Genomic DNA, 16797 nt, shown 5'->3' with positions numbered 1-16797 from the left:
GCCGTTGAGGGGAGCTCGTGTCTCGGAGGGGGCGGGGCCGGGCGGGCCGTTGAGGGGAGCTCGTGTCTCGGAGGGGGCGGGGCCGGGCGGGCCGTTGAGGGGAGCTCGCGCCCCGGGGGGCGGGGCCCGACGGGCCGTTGAGGGGAGCTCGCGCCTCGAGGGGGGTGGGGCCGGGCGGGGCGAGCGGGCAGCGGCGCGCGCCGCCAGGGTGTCGCGCCCAGCCCCGCGCGATGACGTCAGGGGCGCACGTGGCCCCCGAGCCGGCGTGCGGGCGGGCGCCGCCGCCGCCGGCAGAGCTGGTGCGGGCGGGCCGGAGCGCGCCATGCGGGGGCAGCTGGAGCGGTGCCGGAGCGAGTGGCAGGAGCTGGAGGAGGAGTTCCAGCAGCTCCAGGTGAGGCGGGGCCGGGGGAGCGCGGGGCCGTGCGGCGCGCTGTCCCCGCGGCGGTGTGGGCAGCGCTTTGCGCGGCATTGCTTTGCATTGCTTGGTGTTGCTCTGCTTTGGGTTGCATTGCCATTGCATTGACTTTGCTTGCCATTGCCTTGCGTTGTCTTGCCTTGCCTTGCATTGCCATTGCATTGCTTTCCACTGCCTTTGCCTGCTGGCTGCTCTTCCAGGAGGAACCTCCTGCAGCGAGGGGCTTCCAAGGGTGCCAAGAGGCCCTTCCTCTTCCTGGTCGCATCCAGGCGAGGGGTGCTGGAAGGACCCAAGGGCTACCAGAGGGTTGGCTGTGTCCAGCAGGATGGCCAGCAGCACCACAGTGGCAGGGGCTGCCTCTGGCATGAGCCTCTGTGGAGCAGCCTTTGGCATCCTCCACCAGCCCAAATGGCTTTTACCTTGGAAACCTTCCTTTCCCGTGGGTAATGGACCCTGTGCCCACGTGCCTGCACTTAGTCCGTAGGCTAGTGTTAAAGTACAACCTCCTGTTCCCCTTCTGTTCGGCTGTTAGCCTCTTCTAGGCCCTTAAGCAGAACACACGCCACGAAGTGTGCGATATCCAGATTTAGCTCACTGCCTTAATTAAAAACCAGTTTAGGCGACACAGTTTGGAGTTGCTTTAACCAAACGCAAGGTGGGGGTTAGCCCTTCGAGGGCTGAGTGCCGGCTGCTGTGGTCTTATCCATAACTAATTTGGGATAAATCCTGCAGCGGTGCTGGGCCTCGCTGCGAGTGTGCTGTCGCCGTTGGAGGTGAACCAGCAAAGCGAGCATGAGAGCTTCCCCACCCGTGAAGGGCTATCGAGCCGCTTTCTGCGGCTCGTGGTAGGGGGCCTACGCGTTCAGCTTCAGCCTGCCCTTAGTTTGGAGGAAAACTGTTGATTTTTGACTGAATGAGCGTGTTGGGGAACGTGATTTCTGTCTGCAGGCTGGGCGGTCACGGCCCTGGCGCCGCAGAGCTGGTCAGCAAGCACGCGGAGACGGCCGGCGTCTCCTGCTCCGGGAGCAGAAACGCTCCCGGCGGTGCGTGGGCCCTTCGGTTTTCCAGCTCTCCCACGTTGCTGCCTCCATCGTGACCTGCTGCCTCCGGCTGTGAGCTCTCGGAGCTGCCGCTGGCTCCCTTTTGCACCTGTTCATCACGCATCTCTTGAGGAACAAAACTCCCTTAGCGCGTTTTGCCATCTTCTAAATACTAGTGTATCCTGAAAGGTTTTTTTTTTTTGGTTAGGTGTTGAATTTACCAGTTCTTAGCTAGTTTTGTATTTCCAGACTGCTTGCATTTCCAATAACTTTTCTTCTTTTTCATTTTTTTTGGGGGGGGGGGGAGTAAAGAGCCCCCCCAGCATGTTAAGAGACTCTGATGTGTGAGATCTAGTGAAGCAGAGTGAGTTATAGTGCAACCCACTGAAGTCCTTCCTGGTCTAAGCGAAACCAAACCAATCCCAAAATAATGAGAGCTTTGGCGCCTGCATGCGGTTACTTTGGTTAGTAAGTCTTTTAAATCAGATACTAAAACTTGTTGTGCATCGTTCCTGTAAATAATGAGCAGCCAGGTCTTAATGAGAAGGAGAGCGAGGATTTAGGTTGTATGGTTTCAGCACTGTGTGTATGCTGCTGGATGGTACTAGGAAAACAGGTTGTAATTTTCTGTGGTCTTTACCCAAGATGCGCCAACAGGTAAAGCAGCAGTGCAGATAGCCGTTTCAGCAAAGCTTTCTCTCCTCAGCACTAACTCCATAAGCTCCGTTTTTTGAAATAATATGGATATCGGAAGACCAAGCTGTTTTTAAAGCAGGGATAATGTTGAACTTCCAGGTGAAGATAGAGGACCTGACTTCCCATGTATCCCTGAGGAGCGTGAGGAGGTAAAGCCACAGGTCCAGGATGGGCAGCCCCAGGGCATGTCCCCCACCAGCAGCACCTGTCTTCTCCTTAGACCTTCTGAGGTCTCCTGCTTTGTCTGCAAGCTGAGAGGGGGATAAAAACCAGCAACATTGCTCAATGGGCTAGCAACTGGTGTTTGTGTCCTAATTACAGCCTGTCAAGCAGCGATTTGGGGCTCCAGAGGATAAACAAGCTCTGATAAAAGCGTTTCTCACAAGGAGCATTTAATACTGAGGGGAGGGTTTAAATGCTTAAACCAGAATGTTGTGTATTACATTGCTTGAGTGTATTTGGAATAGAGATGGCAGCTGTGACTGGGAGACTTGCCTAAACACTGAGGTTTCTGTGTGTGGTTATTTTTGTGTTTTCCTTCTGGCTCCTCATTGCCTTTCCTCCTCTTCTCAAGTGTAATCAGACTGTGAAATCAGAGTTCTTGATCCGTAATTTGGCCAGCCATTTGACTAGGACAGATTGGGATCAAATGCAGGAGCGTAATTTCATTATAGGGTGGGACGGGAACGAGGAGCTCTTGAGTGGGAAAGCTTGTTGGAAAGATTAAGTGACACGAATGTGGAAAAGAGCTGGGGAAAACTCTGGGCTCCTGTTGTTTCCCTGTGGGTTTGCTTGCTTCCTTCAGAGGTTAAGGAGCAAAGGCAATCTGTGATGTGGAGGGCTGTTTCTCACAAATTGCTCTATTTCTCCTGCAGGAAACTCACAAAGTTTATAGGCAGAAACTTGAAGAAGTCACCAGCTTGCAGACAGCCTGCAGCAGCTCCATACAGAAACAGAAGAAGACGTTAAAAGATTTGAAGTACCGCCTGCAACGGTAAGGGGATGATTCTGCTTCCCAAATGACAGATTTGTTTGGATTTTTAGCATTTAAAATGAGGTCTGTATCATGGTAGTAATTCTGTTCCACCTTGAGAAATTTAAAGTCCTAGAAATAAAGGAAGATGAACCAGATCTGAGCGAGTCCTTTGGAGTCTACATGGATTTGCATCCTTGCAGTAGATCCTGTACACTGCAGGGTGGCACTGCTCTGGTCTGTTCCACATGTCTTGCTAGGTCAGAACGTATTTCCTCTGTAAGCTGTGCTGAAAGTTTGCTTCTTGAAGGTGTAACTCACTCCAGGGTTGATTTACGTGAGGGAACTGCCTTCAGCTGCCCAACTGAACTTTGGAAGCCATAGGCTAGATTCCTTGTGTGCAGGCCTGAAAATATCAGCTCAAACATCATAAGTTTCTGCTTTTGCTGTTCTCTGGTTTACATTAATTGGTAAAACTGCAGTTTTCAAGTAAATCATCAACTATGCCTTTTTTTTACAGCTTGAAAAAAGAACTGCAACCACAAACCTGTGCCCTTGGTAGCTGTAGTTTTGAGCTCAGTAACCAGGCTGTTCGTAACTTACGGACAATCTCTTTCCCCGTGTTTCCTTCAGTGTTTAAAAATTTCTTGGAGGGCTGAGCCTGGCAGTTGATGTGAGACTTTTAAATGACCCTCGGGCTCCGCTGTAGATGTTGGAGTTGCATTGCTTAACATGTCCTCATCCATTGAAAGCCTTGTAGGGCTCCCTGTTGGAAGGACCATGTTTAAGGTCCTCCTAGTAAGCTCAGGAAGACAGTTGTGACTCATTGATCGGTGATGTCCTCAGAGGAGCAGCCACACTGTGCAGGCTGCCAGATTTCCTGCCCTTTTGCTGTCCTGTGCCTGGGCGATGGGTACCCAAGGAAGAGGCAACCACTTTTCCTGCTGTTCCACACTATGGAGAGCGGTGTTTCCCGTCAGTTTTGTGCCCTGACAGCTCGTCCTGATTGCACTTCTGCATTTGCTGTGGGAATGGGGATTAACTTCAGGAGTCCCCCTGGGACAGCCGAGGGTGGTTGCGAGCGGACATCTCTGCTCCCCGCAGCCCTTGCTTGCACCATGCTCGGCAGTGGCTTCTCTGTGGTGACCGGTTTTGGAGACTTCGTAGAGCCTGTTACTGCGGACATCAGCACGCGTGTATTCTTTCTAGTCCCTCTTGTAGATGTAAATGTGCAGCTTTGTGTGGAACAGCTGTGTTTGGGGAAGGTTGCAGAGCTGCTGCAAATCTCTCGTCTCATCCACCACCGCTGGTGTTCAGAAATGCCCAGGCTGCGCTGCCTGCTGTTCCTAAAATGGCCTGTTTCAGGAGAAGCAGCACACTGAGAAATGCAAGCCAGAAGATCCCTTTCCCCCACCTTCCTCTGTCCAACCTTAATTATGCAGGGGCTGAATCAACCTCTCATTTAAATGAGTTTGACATGCTTTCACTGGTGGCTATGTAGGATGCATGAGGTCACTTCTTGTTTTTTAAAGGCTGTACAGTGATCTTTTGTCTTCAGCTGGCCTCTCATGAAGAGTTTGTGGTCTGGGCTTTTCAACTTACAGGGAGTTCAGATCGCTTTGGAGTTTGTAAAAGCAGCATCTGAAACCACACACAAACATTTGGAGGGAGTTCCCTCCAATGTGCCCTAATGGCTTTTGCAGTGGAAGAAGTAAAGAATCTGGTCAATAAGATGACCAGAAGCTTATTTACAAACCAGCTGATTTAAATTATCTGCAGTGAAATAAAGCAGGCGGTCAAATTGCCACTTGGCTTATCAATGATTTTAGGTGGAAAATATGGGAATGATGTGCACAATGGGATCAGCTTACATAGTAAGCTTTTTAAAGCATAGATTTTTATGGCAATGTTATATTTTAAATAAAAAGGAGGTAAAAATGTAAATGGGAAGATTTTGTTTCTGTGTTCTTGCAGGTGCAAACCCAGAGCTAGTCCTGAAGAATTTGTTCTCATACAGCAAATCAGCAGCCAGATCAAAGAGAGGCAAAATGTTTTCTTTGACATGGAAGCCTACTTGCCAAAGAAGAATGGGTATGTGCTTTGTCAGAACAGGCGCGTGCTCTGAGAAAACTGATTTTTAAATACTCACAGCGGTGGTGTTCCCAAAGGATTATGTGTACTGAAGAAATAAATGTAAAACTAGATTAATCATAAATCTCTTGCTGAGTTGCTGTGTCAGTTGTACATAAAATTCACTAGCTAGAAGTGTGTGTAAATGTACTCTGTGTAGGCAGAGACAAGTTTTCTTGTTAAAAGAAAATCTGCGTTGGTGAGAGATCACGCAATTAAGTGTTTCACATTATAATGCTTTCCTGTGCTAATTTTTTAAAGACTAAATCAGCACAAGAGTTTTGTGTTTCACTTTTAAATAGTGTATTCGGCTGACTTCAAATTTGTACTTTGCTTCAAGTCAGGTTGCTAGGACAGGTTTCTTTCAGTTGTCGAATGCTGTATACCGCTGGAAAACAGGAGATGTTGATGCCGTTTGCAGAGTAACCTGGGCCAAATGACTTGGTTCTTTTGCCCTTGGTTTGTTTCCCCCTTCCTGCCCTAACATTTACTCCAGTTGGCTTTTTCAGTGTCTATGGTGAGCAGGGCTCGTTGGGTGGAAATGCTGTGAAGTGGGGATAAACTGCTAGATGTAAGGGACCACAGTGGCGTGGCTGGTGCGTTGCAGCAGTCCAAGGGGGTCGAGTCGGGAGGAAAGGTGGAGCAGAAGAGAGGGCTGCCCACGAGCCAGGCAGCCGTAACTGCTAACGCAGAGGTTTGGTCTTTCATATATTCGCACAAGCTCTCCTGTGCAGCACCTGGCATCTGTGTGCTGTAGTGGCTGAAACATTTCCACGTGGGACTGTGAGCTGCTGCTTGCAGGGGGAGCTGTCTGTCAGAATCTTTTCATCCATTTTTTTAGGGTTTTTTTTTTCTTTTTTTTTGCTTTTTCTCTTTCTGTAAACACACTGCTTCTTACTCTTAGACCAAAACACATAAGAGAAACCAAGAAAAGTAATTTTTCTCTCATTTCTTTGAAATGCTGATGAAAATGCTGTGCAAGTGAGCACAGGCTGAAGACAGCCCTGGTGAAGGAGTTTGTGGGGAGCCTTCTACCTTTAAGCCCTCTTCTGTACTTTGTATCTCTAATGTGCTTTAATTAAAAGCCTAGAGCAAAATGTAGCTTAGTCAAGTATGACAGTCTCTTCAAAACTAATCTGCCTTGTTTTGTTGTGTCCAAATAAAACAGACTTATGTGGGTCTCTTGTTTTTTGTCTTCCAGTTTGTACTTAAATCTGGTGCTGGGAAATGTGAATGTAACTCTTCTGAGTAACCAAGCAAAGTAAGTGAGCATTTTTCTAGCATTGTTTGAGGTGTTCAGGCCTCAAGAAAATAGAGATTTTTATATAAATTTAGGGGGGAAAAAAAGCTGCTACTTAACCAAGAAACCAGCTCTTACAGACTTAAGTCACAGAGTTGTCTTACAGCATAATGGCTGTGCAGCCCAGACCTTGCAGGCAACATGCTGCCATTCACCCCCATCAGCTGGTTTTCTCAGTGTTGTTAAGCAGAAACTGTCCCTGAGACTGGCAAGTCTGAGTGTGTTATGCAGAAATGTGCTAGTGATTGGGATTCCTGAGCAGCATGCGCTCGCTCTCCCTCGTTCACATTTTTCCTTTCATTAAACTTTCCAGTGCAGTTAGACCAGTCCAAATCCTCCTGCTCAGCTGGGTTCTTGCTTCTGCAGTGTACAAAGGCTTTATTTCTATTCTGCTGCACCCATTTCTTGGTGAGGAGGAAGAGGAGTAGGGATGAAGACTGTGGTCCTGGGGGAAGGCTGTGCAGATGGGGCCTTGGAGAGCGCAGGGTGCACATGGCTGCAGAGGGGCTGATACTTTTTCACCTGTATTTGTGCCTAGCTTGAAAGAAGAAAAGTCACGTTCCAGTAGAACACCCCATACAAAGCATGAGGTTTCCTGCACTGTAATTGTTTTGTTCCAGGTTTGCCTACAAAGACGAATATGAAAAGTTCAAACTTTATCTGACAATAATCTTGTTACTTGGGGCTCTGGCCTGCAGGTTTATTCTGAACTACAGGTAAGCCTGCACTTTTAGTTGTAACCAAGTGTTCTGAATAAAAATGTACTCAATCTGAACTAACTCTTCTCCTCTTTTGTTGAAAACTGAGACTTGGGCAATGCTTAGGCTTTGAGTAGTTACATTACCCCAGCAGGAGAGCTTCTGTGCCTGTTCTTCAGTGTAGCCTGGCCCTGTGTTAAGTATTTTAGGAGTCTGTTACGACTAAGAAAAGCTCAACATCTTATTTCCTGATCTGTTTTAGTTTTCGTGGTGCTTTGGTGTCCTTGAGAATGAGTAGTTGGTTTTGCTCTCTAGTTGTCTGATAGTTTCCCAAAAGGCATCATCACCATGCTACAGGGCTGGGACTGCAAGCACCTAATGAGAATATTTGCATCAAATGCTCATATCTGAAATGTTAGGTCACAGTATCAACAAGCTTTCACTACTAAGCTTTGTTTAAAAAATGACATAAGTCTTGAAGCCTGACCCTTTTATCAGGGTCTCCTTGGGTCTGGGATGAATGCAGAATTGTACCATGCAAACACATTGCCATATAAAAAGGCTGCCCAGAATCCCTGTGGCTACAGGCACTTGCAAATGGTAAAATAAAAGCTCCCCCCCACCCTTCGAGTGTAATGCTCTTCTGCTATTTTAGTTGATTGGATTTATATAGATCTCATTGAACCTCCTCATTGAATTAGCCTGGAAATGCCTCTCTAAATTGGATCAGCTGCTGCTTCCATGGTGCTTTCTCTCCTTCAGAAGGAATTAATGTCATCTGTACATACCTGCTTATCAGCTCAAGATCTTCAGTGTTATATCATGGGGCACTTCACAGAGTAACAGGCTTTGAGCCTGGCAGGGTTGCTGGTGTGTGCAGTTCTGCATGTGGGTTAAAGATGTTCAGAACTGGGCCTTTGTCTCTGGTCTCGCTTGGGCGGGTTTTCATTCCCCCTGTCCCTTGGAGGAAGGGAGGAAGAATAGGGATTTTTAAATGTCTGTTTATAATTAACAAGATTTTTTTTTTTTACTTTGACAGGGTGACAGATGAAGTGTTTAACTTTCTATTAGTGTGGTATTACTGCACGCTGACGATACGGGAAAGCATTCTCATTAGCAATGGATCAAGGTACCATGCAATCTGCAAAAACTATTTAAAATATGAAATGTCCTTAAAAGAAAAACAAGCAACAAAAGTGGATTTGGTTTGGTATTGAAGCCCAGAAAATCTGAGATGATGACCCTTCTCTACAGGGTCTGTTGTCTCCGACCCTTTCTCCGTTCACTTCCAAAGGCATGTGTGGCCACCTGAGATCTGGGAAGGGAGGAGAAGATGCACTTTCTGAAAAGTCCATACTCTCTTGATCCAAAGTGTTGAATGTTTTTGGTAGCTACAGGTTAGTTGCAGATGTGGTCTGGAATATAAAAGTGTGCGTGTTCAGCAAAACAACTAGCCTGTGGTACTAGCTTTATGCCTTTCTTTGACTGTAGCAGTGCGTGTCTGTGTGAATGCATACGTAAACTGATTTCCCAGTAGAAAAAGGAAGTAGAAGCTAAGTTAACATCTGCATTACGCCATGTGGTTAGCGTGACCACTCCTGAGGTTGCTGCAGCATGTTCTGAAGTGCTTGACTAAATTACAGTTATGTCAAGGGAAAATTGGCGGTTCAGAGGGAGATAATTTTATAAAGAGCTAAGAATGCAAGTAAAACCCCGTGAGAAGTAAAAGATGATCCCTAAGCCTTGCTCTCACTTTCCTTTTCATGACACCTTCAGTAGGAGTATCCTGAATTGCTTCCAGGCTCAGCTGGTGTTATTAGGAGTTTTCAGTCTCAGTTCCAGTCACATCCTTGTCTGAGCCGCAAAGCTCAGCGCCAATGTACTGGGTTTTTACGTGTGCCCACAATGTTATTACAGCAGAAAGATCCTAGGATGATGGTTGCATGTCTCAAGGTCACGTTGTCCAGACAGGCTGGCATAGCACCTGGCTGGGTAAAAGGCAGCAATTGCCATGTCTCTTACCGAGCACGAGTTTGCATGTTGGTTTGCTGCTGGGTGAGTGGCTGCTGCTGCAATGTTTGCAGCTCCCTATTACATTAATTAATTGGGCTTCTAACTTGTCTCATTTGCTGCCTTTTGAACAGACAACATCGTGTTAGCTCAGCTTTCTACTCGCTCCCGCGCAGCAAATGCTGCTCTGGGGAACCGGATGACTTGCACGCTCCCTTGTAATTGAGCTTGTACAGGGGCAGACCGGCACTCACGGTAGTGGCAGAAATCAGTGTTGTCAGCAATGTTCTCCTAATTAAGTGCTAATGGTGAGTGTGTGCATCGCTTCAGCATGGCCTGGCGATCGGCTGGAGCAGCTGAGGGCTCCTTATTTCAGCTGGTCACTTCTGCCTCTGAAAGAGGTGTGTGCTGGTGGTTTCATCCAGAATCTCCTTGAATCGCAGTTGGGAGGATTCATTCAGGGAAGGTGACAGCAAGGAGGAAACGATCCAGAAGGCTTTCTGAAGGTTGCCAGGAGTCTCTCAGCACTGTGCGCAGCTTGCACGGCTTCCTGGTAGATACAGTGCTGGGGATAGGCGGCATCACCCTGCTGCCTGCTCTTCGGGGAACTCGGCGCTGGAAGGGCATGTGAAAACCAAAATGTGTGAACTCTGCAAGACACAAGGGAAAAGGGGTTGCGTATTTTGTTGCAGAAGCACCCAAAGCACGGGTGTTAAGAGCTTGCCTGAGAGATCAGCAAAGAGAATTCTGGGCCTAGATGCATCACAGCCATTGATGTGGGTTGCAGGATTACTAGTGACTCAACACTGTCTCAGAGTTTGAGGCTCAATACGTTTGGTCTGAAACACCCCAAATTAACCCGTCATGTTGGCTTGGTTTCTAATGCAGTGCTACTCCTGGGATAGTTCTTCGCTTCTTGATTGTCCTTCATTTGTCTTTGTTTGCTGTGGTTTAAGTTTCTGAGCTTTCTGCAGTGTTCATACTTGAAAGAAGCAATCACCTAATAAAAAGGGCTTTGAAACTTCACTTATTTGCATGGCATGGAAAGGAAGGGTGTGTGGGCCGGAACTTGAGCATCGTTAGTCATTGTGATAACTCATGCCATGGTGGCTGCTCTTTATCTGTGCTAGAAAGTCCCCTGGTTTCATGTGAGACCCGTTTGGGTTGCGTCCTGAGCTTCCCTTCAGCAGTTGTGGGTTTGTAGCCCCTAATTAAACCTTCTTAGGATATGGCGCCTTGCACAAACCCCTCTCCTGGGACGCAGTTGCAGTGGGTCGCAGCTCTTCTGGCAGAGGCAGACTGGCTCCCTGTGCCGCTGCCTTGCGCTTGCTTATCCCGCACGTTTCCTTCACTCACAGCTGATGTGATTCTGTACAGTACCAGTTTAAAAAAAAAAAAAAAAAAGGCGTGAGAGAGTGGCTTGGTTGATGCTGAGATTTTTTTTTCCCCTTGACTCTGCTTTCACTGATGTCCCTTGTGAGTGAGGCCTCGTGGGGCTGTGCAGAAGCTCTTGCAGCAGGCATTTGCTGGCAGCTGGATGTTGGAGGGAGATACCCAACTGCAGTCTGGGGCCCATCTCCCTGTGCTTGGGTTTGGTGACTGCTGGCTACTCACAGAGCGGGTGAAACTTGCTTTCTGGGTAGAGCTGCAGATTGTTCCCTCTGAGGCAGGTCTCACGTTGGCGGACAAGCTGCTGCATCGTGCCCTCGAGGAGGAGAGGGGCACGCGGGTGCCAAGGGTTCCCGTGACCGCCCGTGCTGGTCCTATCTAATCTGTGCTCGTGCCCGTTCTCAACAGCATTCTTGGTTTCCTGTCTCATCAGCCCGCTCACATCTGGCTTTCCCTGGGGCGCCTTGAGCTCAAAGCAACCCCCCGCGCTCTGGGGCAAGTGGAGGCTCGGAGCAGGGCAGCAGGAGATCTCTGCCCCAGCAGGTGGTTGGTGGCACTGGGGAAGGGCTGCGGGGCCCTTCCTGGGGGGAGGAAGAAAGGCAGCCGGGCTTCCCTGCAGCCCCTGCTGGGACGGGCACGATTCCCTGCCTGCGCTGGCCCTGCGCTCTCACCGTGCGGTGCTGTGACCAGTCAGGCTTCTGCAGCTTTCTCCTCCGCGCCTCTGTGCTGTATGTTAACGAATTTGCTGCCTCCTAATGGTTTCTTGGAAACTCTTTTCCTTTGGTACTGACCAGGCCATTTTTTTGCTTTTTAAGAGTTGAGCCACCTGTTTTGTCCTACTCACAATCCCTATCTGTAGGATTGTTCTTCATCTTTAAAGTCAAACTTTCAATATTGAGATCCATGTTTTCCTTCTAACTGTTGCCTTTCTTTCTTTTTCTTTTTTTCTGTGCAGGATCAAAGGCTGGTGGGTGTCTCATCACTATGTCTCCACGTTTTTGTCTGGGGTGATGTTAACATGGTGAGTTTTTTCTTGTCTGCTGGTAGGTGCTTCAAACAGCATTGTCTGAGCACTTTGTTCTGCTGTGACCATGTAATTGTGTCTATGCTGGCACCTGCCTTAATATTTGTCTGATATTACTGCTGTTTGGAATGCTAAATACAACAGTGTATAAGCTTGTGTTTACAAAGCTAGCTTAAGCAAACAAACAAAAACCCTGACAAAAACAACCCCACAGAACTTAGTTGCAGTGATGGTACCAAAATCTCTGCACATCTCCCAGTTTCAGTCTCTGCATAAAGAACTGAGCAAAGCAGCATTTTGCTTTAGTGGGAAAATGACAGCAAATGAACTCTGCTCAGTGCTGTTATTGAATTCAGATTATAAATAAAGTATAAAGCAAAAGACTCAAGTTATGCTCAAATGGACAGTACTATTTATCAAAAAACCCAACACACCCCGCACAGGGTGGCCATACAATCCGTTCCAACTTTGTTTGGTATGGACTGATTAAAAATTACTTAAAATCAACAAACAAGTGTTTCTAATTTTTAGTCTGAGGGAGTCATACAGTGGCTGGAGTGGAAGGTTGCTTGTACTCTGTATGTCCCAAATTACCTTTAGGATGAGGAGTGCAACAACACTTCCCTTGCCTCCACCACTTTGATTCTTGATGCAGATGCTGCTGAACAGCTTCGATTGCTGCCTGTAGAAAACTGCTATAAACAAACTAGTAAGAGGAGGCAGCATTCAGGTGTGCTGGAGAGGGGAAGCCTAATCAGATGATTTGCTCCAGCACAGGATTCCTGATTCCTATATGTGGCTGTAGCACCCGTTCTAGGCTCTGTATGGGGTGGAGCGGGCTGGAAACCAGCAGCTTGCTTCGTTTGCTAAAGGAATCAGGCTTGACTGACAAGGGAAAGGCACTGTGTAATGTATATATATTTTAATCAAATGAATGAACTTTTGTGTTTTGCTTTTAGGCCAGATGGACTCATGTATCAAATGTTTCGCAGTCAATTTTTAGCGTTTTCAATATTTCAGAGTGAGTATATCTTGATAATTCAGTCTTAAACTGTATAAATATAAAACCACTGAAAATATACAAATGCAAGTATAAAGAATAGTTGAACATTTTTAGATGTGTTAAGCTAGTTTGATACATTTTTAATTCTTCTGAATAGCCAAAGCAATATTTATATTTTTCTCTTATTCTCCAGGTTGTGTTCAATTCCTCCAATATTACTATCAGAGGGGTTGTCTATATAGACTCCGTGCTTTGGGAGAGAGAAACCACTTGGACCTTACAGTGGGTGAGGTTTTCTGCAATACTCAGTTTGCAAGACTTTGTTATGTTAAGCAAACAGGTTTTAACACAGTGATACAGGGTGGGCTTTGTGGCCTTCAAAGAGCAAGGAACACTTCCTCTGCATAGCTTTGATTTCCCCTGCCCGGCCATCTTTGTCCTAACGCAGGAAGATGAGTGAGGTTAGAAGCAGAGGGCTGTGGTCCCTGTCAGGCCTGCTCGAGGTAAATGTGGGGTGTTTTTCATCCCCATCTTCATCTTCCTCCCATTACCACACCTTCAAGTGTTTATTTTAAGCTAGTTGGTTATAGCTGAGCAGGACAGGAATAGTCCTTAGGTGAGCAGGTTGGGGGAACTGATCGTAGATAGTGACCTGGCTGGGGAGAGCTGGTCCCGATGTGCATGTGAAGAAACTGGGGGATATTTTGCAAAGGGGACAAGATGCAGCTTTGGATCTGCCTCTTGGGGGCAGCCCCTGGCTCTCTTGTGCTCACTCTGTGCATCTTCTCTTAACCTTTTGCAGAAGGATTTCAGTCCTGGATGTGGCGGGGGCTGACGTTCCTCCTTCCCTTCTTGTTCTTTGGGCATGTAAGTTGGGCAGTCCAGTCCCTTCATTCAGCTTCACTTCATGTACCCAGGCACTAGAGTGAGTCTGCTGGTTTTGCCGTGACTGCCGCACAGCAGTGAGGAGGTTGTCTTTGAATCGCATGTACCTGTAGCAAATGTTTTTAAGTTTTGCTAGTAATGAAATTGCTTCTTTTCTTTTTAGTTCTGGCAGCTGTATAATGCAATCACACTTTTTGGATTGTCAAGACATAAGGAATGCAAAGAATGGCAGGTGGGTGTTGGTTCTGCTTAGAAAAAACATAGTGTCAGGGGCATTTATTATTATTAATAATATTATTTAAATGAGATCCTTAAAGGTATTTGGGTATCTTAAAGATAAGCCCATCTAAATACCTCAATATCATCTGGCACAGTGCCTGTACAGTGGAACTTAAGATATGTCAGCTCTTTAAAATCAAGTTGAGTTACTGTAGGAAAAATCACACCCTTAGATAACTACACAAAATCAAAGGCAGAAGGTCTAGGGGAAAGAAAACACATTTGGGTAAATATCCCAGCATAGTGTTCATATATGCTGACGTGTAATAGCAATGACTGCTGTGTTGCTGGTTATTTTTACAGCTAAACCATGGGTTACACACACAAATTTATACCAATGAATCAGATCAAAAATACATTGTCTACTTTACCCTACTTTTAGAGCTCCTTCTACTTATTTTCCTATTCACTGTCACCATCAAACATGTCTGTCCCTTTTCCCACTATCCTCTTACTTCTGTAGATTCAGACTGGTCGCAGGCAGTGATATGTACGACCATGTCATATGGGCACCGGTGCAGGCAATCTGATATTCTTTACTTAGGTCAGATCTTGCTGTAGTTTGTCACCTGCTTCACTTTGTTCACTGGCACAAAAGGAGGAACACGGCTTCTCATGAATGTGCGTGCCACTGCTGTTAGGTGAGAGTGCCTGTAGCATAATGCTGATCCATTGGCTTCCCAACGATTGGACTTTAGTGGCTGAAAGTGTCCAAAGGTGTTGAATGGCGATGATTTTAAAAAACCCATAGGCAGCCCCTGTTGTAACACTTAGAAAACAGCAAACACTGCTTAGATGGTCGTGATAAAATTTCCCTGTTAACTCGCAAAACTAAACGTGTGGGCACATGTTCTTGTATGATCTTCTCTCCTCATGAACTAATGGATCCTAGGACTTGCCAGCCAAACCCTATCTGGGCTCACTTACAGGCTGCTGAAATGCTACCCCCGCCCCAATTCCTCTGACCCCTTGTGCATGTGCGGAGTGAAATGGCAACAGGCTTTCCTCTCTGAATTCTCTTGGGGCAAATATACAGTGGTAAACTTGCCCCTTCACATTTCACCTATATGACACAGGTAATGCTGGCTACAGAAGGAAGCATCAGAAATTGGGGCAGGGAGACATAGATAAGGCCTAAGTTATATCATACAGGGCAAGGGGAGGAGCCCTCTGAAGCAGACCTGTCCTACGCAGGTGTTCTAGTAGGGCAGGGTTTTAATGCCCACACAGACCCTGCTTAGTACTAAGTCTGCTTCTGACCCGACTTCTCCGTGCAAGCGGCTCCATTTCCCTTTACCTGTTGCCATAGTTAAAACACACAAAACCCTTGAAACAGAATTAGCTCACTGATGTTTGTCCTTTTTTCCCCTCTTCAGGTTTTTGTGTTGGCTTTGACATTTCTGCTGCTCTTTCTCGGGAACTTCCTCACAACTCTCAAAGTGGTGCACACTAAATTCCAGAAAAACAAAGACAAAATGAAGAAGCTGTGAACCAACGGCCACGTGAAGGATGCTGACGTGAGAGCTCATCTTCCCTCCGCCTGCAGCAGGCGCTTGGTGTTCGGACTGAACCTGTTGAACTGCAGCTGCACTGTGAAGAGGTCCTGGAAGGAATCGTCCGTGTTTGGCGAAGGATATGAACCCTTCCAGCACAGACTCAGTATTATGCAAGCATGGCTCTCCAGTCCACAGTTCTGCTATTTATGTGTATTTAATACAAAACATGTTTGCTTTTGGTTTTTCTGTATATACAGCAGCATGCACCTGCCAGAGGGAGTGCCAGTATTGCGAGAATGTGGGATCTACTGTAATTCCAGTTTTGGAATGATCTCTCATGCTTTCCTCTCCAGTTTTATTATTTAAATTCTGGGTATTGGATTTGCAAAGCTTTATAAAACGCTCAAGGTCGATCAGTAATACAGACCAAATGCTGTTTTTAAAGGCATTTGTTTAAGGCATATTTTCAGTGGCAATATTAACCTGTGTATACGGGGGAGGGGGGGAACCCACCATCTTTGAACCATACTGCTGCTATTTACACTTTTAAAAAAGCTATTTAATGAGGAGAAATTCTCTAAAAACAACAACAAAAAACAGCAAGCAAAACTATTAAATGGCAAGGAAATCTGTCAGCTCACTTTCAGAAAGACCAAGTAATCTGTCCAGGTCTGGAAAAGACTTGAAATAGGTCATATAATGTGCAGCTGGTTTGGCCCCTTTTTAGTAACAAACACACTGCCCTTTGGGTTGGAATACTGATTTTTTGAGACTCTGCTTGTCCTGAGAATGGCTCTGATCATTGGCATTAGGTCCAGTAGCCACTGCCTTTCAGTTCCTGCTTTCAATATTTTTTGCTCCCAGTGCCATTCTGGAAAGGTGGTGAAGACAGACTAAGCATAAGTATTAAATACTTCCTTTAGATACTGTGCTTTTGCTGTTGTGGGATATCAAGTTGGCCAGAGTTAAGAGAAGGTAAACACTGGCTGAGGAAAAAAACCACTCATCCTTAACTCCTTGTGCTTCTTGAACTTAAATTTACTCACTCAAATACAGTTCGTTCAGATGTTTTAACATCTATACCTCCTAAACTCAGTTTCAGTATGGTGAGCTGCTTTATGCAGCGTATTTCTCAACTTCAAAAAATAGTTCTTTGTGCTAGCACAATGTCTGGATTGGGCAAATGGCTTTGGTGAACACGATTGGAAAGTTCTGCCCTTCTCCCAGTAAGAGTGCTCACAAAGAAATATATATGCACTATAGAATTTAAATGGTTTCATCAACTATTTTGTTGCTGCAAGGCTAGCAAAATTACCTTTACAGTGTTGCTGTCCTGTGGGCATGAACAATAAATTTCAATTTGCGTATTTTGAACAAGTTTCGCACTAGCTGGGCTGTATCTTTCTACATTAATTCTTGACTTTTGCACACCCTATGAGTCTTTTGGAACTCTCCATTT

The 16797-nt window shown here is 46.4% G+C and overlaps 1 protein-coding gene across 1 annotated transcript; it reads left to right on the top strand.

Moving 5' to 3' along the window:
* The first annotated feature begins 275 nt into the window (after nucleotides 1-275).
* On the top strand, nucleotides 276-16715 carry TMEM120B (transmembrane protein 120B). Its single transcript, XM_062589916.1, has 12 exons — nucleotides 276-391; nucleotides 3027-3145; nucleotides 5099-5215; nucleotides 6456-6515; nucleotides 7175-7270; nucleotides 8292-8381; nucleotides 11607-11672; nucleotides 12635-12696; nucleotides 12872-12964; nucleotides 13481-13545; nucleotides 13727-13795; nucleotides 15219-16715. The coding sequence occupies exons 1-12, from the start codon at nucleotides 323-325 to the stop codon at nucleotides 15330-15332; spliced, it is 1020 nt and encodes a 339-aa protein (XP_062445900.1). The 5' UTR covers nucleotides 276-322; the 3' UTR covers nucleotides 15333-16715.
* Nucleotides 16716-16797: the final 82 nt, after the last annotated feature.

The sequence above is a fragment of the Rhea pennata genome, chromosome 17 (assembly GCF_028389875.1).
Source record: "Rhea pennata isolate bPtePen1 chromosome 17, bPtePen1.pri, whole genome shotgun sequence".
Classification (NCBI taxonomy): domain Eukaryota; kingdom Metazoa; phylum Chordata; class Aves; order Rheiformes; family Rheidae; genus Rhea; species Rhea pennata.
Note: the sequence above shows the minus strand (reverse complement) of the source record. Positions and strands in the feature narration are given on the sequence as shown.

Excerpts from the sequence above, each read along its gene's own strand:
- TMEM120B (XM_062589916.1), top strand. The coding sequence starts at position 323 with ATGCGGGGGCAGCTGGAGCGGTGCCGGAGCGAGTGGCAGGAGCTGGAG. Across the intron at positions 12,697-12,871 it reads AGCGTTTTCAATATTTCAGA|GTTGTGTTCAATTCCTCCAA; the intron begins GTGAGTATATCT and ends CTTATTCTCCAG. Across the intron at positions 13,546-13,726 it reads CCTTCTTGTTCTTTGGGCAT|TTCTGGCAGCTGTATAATGC; the intron begins GTAAGTTGGGCA and ends TTTTCTTTTTAG.